General features: G+C 34.1%; 1 protein-coding gene across 1 annotated transcript in view; it reads left to right on the top strand.

Moving 5' to 3' along the window:
• LOC111371941 overlaps positions 1-6,194 on the top strand; it is an 11,621-nt gene extending 5,427 nt beyond the window's left edge. Inside the window, exons 2-7 of the mRNA XM_022994088.1 lie at positions 1,661-1,755; positions 3,131-3,279; positions 3,383-3,464; positions 4,177-4,253; positions 5,191-5,269; positions 5,465-6,194. Coding sequence (XP_022849856.1) covers positions 1,661-1,755; positions 3,131-3,279; positions 3,383-3,464; positions 4,177-4,253; positions 5,191-5,269; positions 5,465-6,160 — 1,178 coding nt within the window. The 3' untranslated portion in view covers positions 6,161-6,194. The remainder of the gene's footprint in view (positions 1-1,660; positions 1,756-3,130; positions 3,280-3,382; positions 3,465-4,176; positions 4,254-5,190; positions 5,270-5,464) is intronic.
• The last annotated feature ends 3,089 nt before the right edge of the window (positions 6,195-9,283 follow it).

Below are 9,283 nucleotides of genomic sequence, written 5' to 3' on the forward strand. Positions count from 1 at the left end.
TATTGTAAAATATCCATTCACTGAGTTACAAACTCATATATTTTGTCCATTTTCTTATCATATAATAGCTGAGTTGAGTAGCGTTGGAGCCTGTTAATCTGGCAAGTTGAGCCACAATTATCATTAGTTGTATGGCTCGTTTTGTTAGTTTATATAGTTCATGTATTGGAATATATGCATCTCTTGTCGAAAAATATATCGATATCATGGGTTTGCTGCATTTTTGTATATGTTGGGCACTTGGATTCTTTAGATTTGTATAGAAGTGTAAATTTCATTCCAGTGCACTTTATTTTGAATAGTTGTGTTTTGAAGGGCTAGTGTACCATATTTTAAATTATATGTACGTGTTTGAGAAAATTGAGCATTGTTCAGGCCATTTTAGTCCATATTTCAAAGAAAACTCTGTCAAAATTCTTTTAAAAATTTGTCACAGTTAATGCAGGTCAAGATCGCCTTTGTGGTGGGTCCAGCACTTAGCTAGTATTTTCCATCGGCGCATGACATGTGTCGGGCCCATTAGAGTGATTCGGGACGGGTCGTTTCAAATGTTGTACTTCGTATGGAGCAACAAGAAATTTAACATACTAATCAAATACAATAAATAATATATTTTACGCTATGAGAAATTATCAAATTGAATATGCACAGTTTAGTGATTAAAATCTATACATAACAATAATTAACAAAAATGTGGCAGTTTCCCTATTGGAATTGATAGGCGGATATGTGCACAGGAATACTTATTTAATATAATCATGCAATTTACATAATTGAAATAATATGTAATTCTTATATTGAACAACCAATTCATTAGAATACATAAACTTGTGTGATAGGAATTGATGGGTGTTGACCATAAAATTACAATCAACAAATTTTTATCTCATAGCAAGTATTTCCTCCTAAACTATCTGAATTCGATGATCAAATAAGAACAAGAAGAGAAATAACTATTTAGGAGGGAGATCTCTTTTCTTCTTTCTCTTGCATCCCTTAGGTGGGCATATTTATAGATTTTTTTGCGAACTTTGAATTATTTTAGAAAATAGCGGTATTTGATGGTTCTTTTGACAAATTATATTCTAAGTTTTTGTATTTCATGTTTAATAGGTGAAATTTTATGAATGAAAAAGAATTGAAGGAAAGAAGCAAGAACGGGGAAAAAATGACAAAATCCAAAGTATGGGGTACTAAATTGGCCATCGAATGAAAATTGAAAACGTGAAAGCAAACACCACTATAATGGGCCTCAGCTTGACTTCTACTTGGGTTGAAAATTGAATGGCAATTGAAATACACATCCTATGGGGCTTAACAACTCAAGGGGTGGCCCATTAGATTTATATATATCACACGGCAGGGACACAAAAAATGGCTTTGAATTGGGTTTCTTTTTAGCAGTTGGTGGCTAATTGGACTTCTTGACCCACGAAGACAAAAGTTCCTTTTGTTAGTTAACATTGGTGGCTGCTAGGTTATTATTTTGTAGAGAGATATATACGTACAAGAGAGAAGAATTTGGGGGCAGCCAATTTAATATATTTTCCACACAATTTAGGCTACCAGAATACATAGAGATGCATGGAAATTGAGGGGGGGCCTTATTATATAATTTACCCACATATTTAAGGGTGTGCAATTTGCTGAATATTGGCAGCTTCCTTTGGGGCCGAAGACAGGGAAATTGAGGGCAGCAAATATTATAATTTTCATAGATTTCCTGTTGCTGAATATTGGAGATTGGCGGCTGTTGTAGGGTAGAAAAGAAGAGAAATTGGACTCCTTTTTGGAGTCAAACATTCCGGCTGCCAAGACTACATATACACGTAAGACTGGGAATTAAAAGGGTGGATTACGCAGAAGTCTAGAGTTGCCGAAAAACTGAAAAAAAGAAGAAGCACACGGAGAGGAAAGAGACGGCAACACGTAGAAAATCAGCATATTTACTTTTGCAAATTATTCACGTTCCGTCAATTTTCAGTGATGTCTTCCATAATTTCTCTTTTTCCTCCATTAACATGCGTAGTTAAATTTAGTTTTAGGGCGAACAATGTATCTGATTTGAAAATCTTTATTTCTTTTATTTGAGATTCTCGTTCTTTTATATTTTATGTGTGAATTTTAATTATGTTATTAATGCTTTGAATTTTTTGGCCAATTATTCAATGATTTCGTGAACAATAATTTTGTAGATATGCAGATTCTTGTTTTGACCACATATTAAAATCCGGTAAGTTAATATAAAGAGTAGAGATACTTATATTAATTGTTGTGGTCCTATAGGAATTCTTAGAACTATTATTTCATTTAAATAATGTTGATTCGCATAGAGATATGAAATTGAATTATTTAAATAGACTCAATGAGAACTTGAGAGGGGTAAATTGAATACCATAGAAGAATTCGACTGAACACTACTTTAATTTTATGAATCTCGATATTAGAAGTAAAGGTGACCAATAGGTGAATTTGTTTCCCCAAAATATCCATTTATTATTTGAATTCTCAACGTTTATTGTGTGCATTAAATTTTGTTAGGTAGATTTAAATCAAATCCAATCATTATTTTTATTTATTTTCGTCAAATATAAGTTAGGAATAATAAATTGAGCATTAAAAGTATAGTTCTCGTAGGAACGATAATCCGGACTCAAAAGGTCAAATTTACTACTTGTTACGATCCATCCACTTGTGGGTTAAAATCGACAACAATGATAGGTGATGAACATCTAGTGGTAGATTGGTAACTAATTTTATTATCTATTCACATGTTATTCATTGGTTTAGAAGTTATGCTTTCTAGATTTATCCATATGTATTTAAATAATGACTTTTGCCACCATGAAGGGGATAGCTTGCCCTATTTCCATTGCGAACCTTTTACAATTTTATTGTCCTTGTACTCTTAGACTTTGCCTAAAGATAGTCCACATTTTCAATTTTATTATTCATATTAAATCTAGAACTTATTGTGTTTTATTTTATTATTGAGCTGGAAATTTACATATGATATTATTTGAGATATTTCTCATTATTTGTTGCGGCTAACGTATGCTATGTTGAGGGGATACACCATGATTATATCAGTTTTTTGCATGCACTACTGAGCCTATTTGTGCATTTCTAGGTTGATGGCCTACATGGATTTAATGCTCGTGTTGACCATTCGCAATCTCGCCTCAGTTGCTCCGTAATATTCAATGGTTGTGATTACCTAGAACTGGAGTTAACCCAAAACTTTTTATGTCTAAGAGTAGTTCCTAACTTAGGGTTGAGGTACGTGACGTAAACCCAGGGCCGGTCCTGTGGCGAGGCCCATGAGGCCTCCGCCTCAGGCCCAAACCGGATGGGGGCCTCATTTTTTTTTAAATTAATGAAGTGAAAGTCGAAAAGGAAACATTATTTTCATCCCTTTCCCTCCTGCAATCCGAGTCACTGCTCCGCCTACGACCGGACGACCAGTACGACGCCGGCCTCCGACTTCCAACACTTCAACTCCAACTGGACCAGCGGGGCAGCGACTAGGCGATTATTGATCTTTCATGTAGTGTAGGGTTTTATCTTTTCCCAATTTAATTAAAACCCCCAAATCCCTGAAATAAAAAAAAAAAAAAATCCCCAAATCGATTTCTGTTGAAACTTCACTCCAAAACCCCCCAAATCCTTTGAATTTCTCGATTGGTTTCACGAAGCCGGCTGTTCTCTTCTCTTTGGCAGGTGATTGTATCAGTATTACCTTTCCTATTTTTCCATATTGCCCTCAGTCAACTGCTTATTTGGAATGAACTACAAGTTAAGCTTACCGACATAGAACACTATGTTAACTGAAGTTGATTGGTTAACACTTAACATTCTTGCATAATTTAGGTCATGTAGCAGAGATGAGTTACCTACAGTACTAGGTCAGCCTTGCCGAGTTTCCGTCACTTAATGTAGTGTATAGGGGATTCTGAAAATAAAAAAGATGGTTGTGCAACTAGAAGCATTTATTGGACAGATATCTAAGCATTGTCAAACTAGAAAGATACTGTCATTCTAGATTTTTCAATGTGGATTTTTCTTGCTTTTTCCCACGTGGGTTTTTCCGCTAGACTCCATTACTGGTATTTTTGGATGAAAAACAGTCCATCGATGCCATTGAACTTTTCTTTTTTCTTCTCTTTCTAACTGTAGAGGGAGAAAGATGGGGTATTTTTTATGAGTCTTTTTCCTAGGACACAAGACAGACGAGTCTTGACTATTGCTGGCTGGTTTGGATTCAAAATTTGCAATAAATAGTAGTTAAATATGGAAGTTTCATTTTATATGTAAGAAAAATTATTGCCAAAAGGAGAAAATAAATCTCTAAAATTAAAAGAAGCGGGAGGTAGAATGAAATATTAATAAGGGTGGTTAAATTGTCGTCTTTGATTCAATATATTTTAATTTTAATTAAACTCCTTCATTGTAATAATTATTTTCTCGAATTTTTCTTTGAAATCTTTCTTTAACCTATTATTAATCTGTATGTCTCATCATTTATGATGACCTATATCAAAATATTTTATTTTGATATTTTAAGATGGGGGAATAATATTTTTTTTAAACATTTTTTACTTATTTTTAAGAAAATATATTATGAAAAAAACAAGTAATTTTACATCATCTCAACAAACTCTAGAACATAAATTGTTATCAAATACTTAATTTATTAACTAATGAAAAGTTTAAGGATAAAAATGCCATAAAAAATTATTAGGAGTATGAGTGCAATAATAAGCAAAAATTAAGAGCTCTAAATACATTTAGAATGTGGTGCCTATATTAACGTGTGTCTCGTTCATACCATTTTCTAGTTTTAAGCTTAAAGTGCATAATTAATTTGAAGACGATCTGGTAACAAGTATTTGTAAGTGATCTAAAGTGATGTAATAAAAAATTATTTCGTTAAATTTAATGAAAAGACGAACGACAATGTGAAAACCAGACGAAACCAGAAGCCTGCATTGATTTCATACATTATACGTTTAAGCAACGGAGACAATAATCAATTAACCATTGAACGATGACTTTAATTGTGAGATGATTGATAATATTTATTTGAATATGGAGATCAACATTTCTATCATGTTCATATTTGTATTAGTGTGTAATTTGATGATCATGTTAATATTTGTAATAGCGTTTGATGTGAAATTTTTGTTTCAGGGTTGGGAGTTGTGAGTCTTGTGACAGTGGAATTCTTGAAGGTGTAACTCCGCAGTTTCATCGAAATTCTACTTGTCAGGTAAGCAATGGCTTACCTTAACTTGTTATTGAAGAAATTAAAAATGTTTGAAGCCTTGTCGGCTTATATGATTGTGGCCTGGTCGGCTTATATGATTGATTATTAGAGGATCAACAATTGCACAAGCGCACATAATAACTATATTGAAAACTCTAATTGTGTGATGATTTGAGATATTTTGTAATTATTTTTTAGGTTAATCATTGGGCATCAGATATAGACTCATACACCATGCCTCCTAAATATGAATCTGGTACTCAAAAGAGAAAAAGGAAACGAAATGAAATTTCATTAATTCAAAGTCAAGCAGGGGATATTGGCAAGTACTTTAAAAGCAACAATGTGAATACGTTGAATGAGGATGAAGTAGAGATTCAACCTGCGTGTGTTAATGAAGTAGATGATAAAGATGAAGAAGTTAGTCAACCTGCCTACGTTAATGTAGTAGATGATATGGAAGAAGAGGTGATAAAACCTGCATGTGTTAATGAAGTAGATGACAAGGAAGAAGAGGGTTGCTTTTCTCTAAATTTGGATGATCCCGGGAATTGGAAAATCATTGATCAGAGAACAAGGGATTACTTAGTTGAAAGGGGTCCAAAAAGAGTTGATGACATCTCGTTTCCCAAAGATTGTACAAATAGGCATTTTGATTCTTCACAATATAAGCGATTGCTACGAAATGGGCAAATAATTGATAGAAGATGGCTAGTATATTCAATATCTATGGACATGATCTTTTGCTTTTGTTGCAAGTTATTTAAAACACCCAAAAATGTTACCAGAGTTGGCCAACTTGGTAACGATGGATTCAAAGATTGGCATAATTTGCATCGATCTATTAAAAGTCATGAAGGAAATGAAGAGCATTTATGTTGCATGACTAGCTAGATTGAATTGGAAAATAGGTTTCGAACAAAAACTACAATTGATAAAAGCGTTGGATTGTTGATCGATGCAGAAAGAGAACATTGGAGGCATGTATTAACAAGGATAATCGCTATTGTAAAAAGACTCGCCAAAAACACCTTGCCATTTCGAGGAGATGATGAGAGGCTAAATGTTGAGAACAATGGTCTGTTTTTACAAATGGTTGAAATGATTAGTGAATTTGATCCAATAATGAAAGAGCATCTTCGGCGGGCTAATGCAAAAGAGATTCAATATATGTATCTTGGCAAAAAAATCCAAAATGAGTTGATACAGTTGTTAGCTAATGAGGTGAGAAGTTCAATTGTCAAGAAAATTAAACATGCAAAATATTTTGCAGTTATACTTGATTGTACTCCAGATGCAAATCAGGAGGAGCAGATGTTGTTAATAGTACGATTTGTAGATGATTCGGCAAACTTACCTATAGTTGAAGAACATTGGCTTGAATTTTTGAAGGTAGATGACACAACGGGACTTGGACTTACAACCGAGCTTCAAAAGGCTTTGATCAAACTCGATTTGGATATTAATGACATTAGAGGGCAAGGGTATGATAACAGATCTAACATGAGTGGGAAGCACAAATGTGTGCAAAGAAGAGTACATGAAATAAATCCCCGAGCTTTCTATACTCCATGTGGTGCTCATAGTCTAAATCTAGCGTTATGTGATATGGTGAATTGTTGTTCCAAAGCTGTATCCTTCTTTGGAGTGATACAACGCATCTACACTTTGTTTTCATCTTCTACCAAGCGATGGCAAATTTTTAAAGATAATGTAAAAGGGTTGACAGTGAAGCCGTTGTCACAAACACGTTGGGAAAGTCATGTTGAGAGTGTGAAGTCTATAATGGAGCAAACTGCACAGATAAGAGAAGCATTACTTGATTTGGCAGAAACTAACGAAGATCCTAAAGTAAAGAGTGAAGCCGAGTCGTTGGCAACACATGAACTTCAGAATTTTGAGTTCTTGCTTGGCATGGTAATCTGGTACAGGTTGTTGCATGCAGTCAATATTGTGAGTAAATTTCTTCAAACTGAATCCATGGATATTGATCATGCTATCGACCTATTGCAAGGACTTGTTTCATTTCTTGAAGATTATAGAGAATCTGGATTTGCCATTGCCATGGATGAAGCGACAAAAAAGGCAAACGAAATGGAAATTGAAGCTGTATTTACAGAAAAACGCATAATTCGAAGAAAAAAGCAATTTGATGAAAACTGTAGTAATGAGGTGAAGCAATCAGCAGAAGAATCATTTAAAGTTGAGTACTTTGTTTTTATAATTGATCAAGCTCTATCTTCTCCGAGGACTCGATTTGAGCAATTCAAACAATATGATGGTATATTTGGATTTTTGTTTAATTTGAAGAGGTTAAGGAGTGCAACTTTATCAAGTTTGTTGAAATCTTGTATGAATCTTGAGAAATATCTTGAACATAATGGGCTTTCGGACATCAGTGGAGATGATTTATGTTCGGAGTTACAAGTCTTGAAGATTTATTTACCAAATGAAACAACAAGAGCAATTGAAGTGCTACACTATTTGAAGACATTGGATGTTTGTTTCCCAAATGCTTATATTGCTTACAAAATTTTGTTAACTGTACCGATTACAGTTGCATCTACGGAAAGAAGTTTCTCCAAATTGAAGTTGATCAAGACCTATCTCCGATCAACTATGTCACAAGAAAGATTAAATGGGTTGGCTATGTTATCAATAGAAAAAGAAATGGTTGAGCAGCTAAGTTATTCAGATTTGATTGATGTTTTTGCCTCTAAAACAGCAAGACAAATAGTATTTAACTAATTATTTGAAATTTTTGGTTTGATGGTTTATAATATAAATCGTTTCTATGATATATTTCGTTGTTGTTTTAATGTTAGTTTTTTTAAGTTAGCAATGAGTCGCATAATACACCTTTGAATTTTGTCGCTGGTGGGCCTAATTTTCATCATCCGCCTCAGGGCCCATCAAACACAGGACCGGCTCTGCGTAAACCTTCCAGTGAGTTAGATGGACTTAATGTTAGTGATAATGAGGTTTTGAAGACTCAAAATTTTCATCAATCTTACTAAGAGGGATCTCGGTGAAAGAGGATCATTTTAACATCCGTTATGATATAGAACTATTGTGCTCTTGTCAGTTTCAAAATGTGGACTGCCATCCTCATGACTTTATAGCTATTTGTAAGCATTCACTGGATATAAGGCTTAAAGTCCATTTTCATCATTTCTTTCAGTTAAGTTTTATGTTGTAATTGGTGATTCTGTGAACAAAAAAGTAATTGAATATGTGTAAAAGTCAAGGAGTTAGGAGCAACAATGTATAGTTCGATAAAGTAGCTTAGAGTTAGAGATCGAGTTTGGAACAAGAAAGAAGGCATACTGCTTTTTCACTTGCCTATTGCAAAGACAATGCTCGAGCAAGAAAAACATATTGCCTCTTTCTCACTTGCTGCTACTGCTTCACTCGAGCGGCAATGCTCCTTCGCTCAAGCGACAGTATTATTCGGCCAACCGTAGTTTGTGATTTTGAAAAGTTTTATACGACCTATAATACTTAAACATCCCTAAATATAAATACCCAAGCCTTTCACGATTTTCTAAGGTGGTTTTTCATTGTGCCTCATACGCATATCATTTTCATTTCAATCATTTGGTAATCCAAGAGCTTGTTCAAACTTTGATTCAATCCTTTGATTCTTGAGATCTTGCAACCACATATTTGGGAAAACATCAAATCCTTGAATCCAAAACATTCACTTCTTTTGTGCAACAAGAAAGTACTTTCTCAATTGGAAATCTAGAGGCTACTGAAGATTGAAGAAGGTTGGACTATAAGTGCGGGAATAAGAACAATAATTGATGATTCATGGGCATCCACTTGGAAGAGATAATTGTACAATATCGAGAAGCTAAAAGAGATAGCAGTATTATCGAGATTATAGGAAGTAGATCGAGAAGTCTAGTTGAGTTGGATAGACAACATCTAACTGTAACATTCATTGTCTATAGTGGATATAATTGGCTTGGTCCTGGAGTTTTTACCTAGTTGAGTTTCTTCGTCCACAATATT

The sequence above is a fragment of the Olea europaea genome, chromosome 23 (genome assembly GCF_002742605.1).
Source record: "Olea europaea var. sylvestris chromosome 23, O_europaea_v1, whole genome shotgun sequence".
In the NCBI taxonomy this organism is placed as follows: Eukaryota; Viridiplantae; Streptophyta; class Magnoliopsida; order Lamiales; family Oleaceae; genus Olea; species Olea europaea.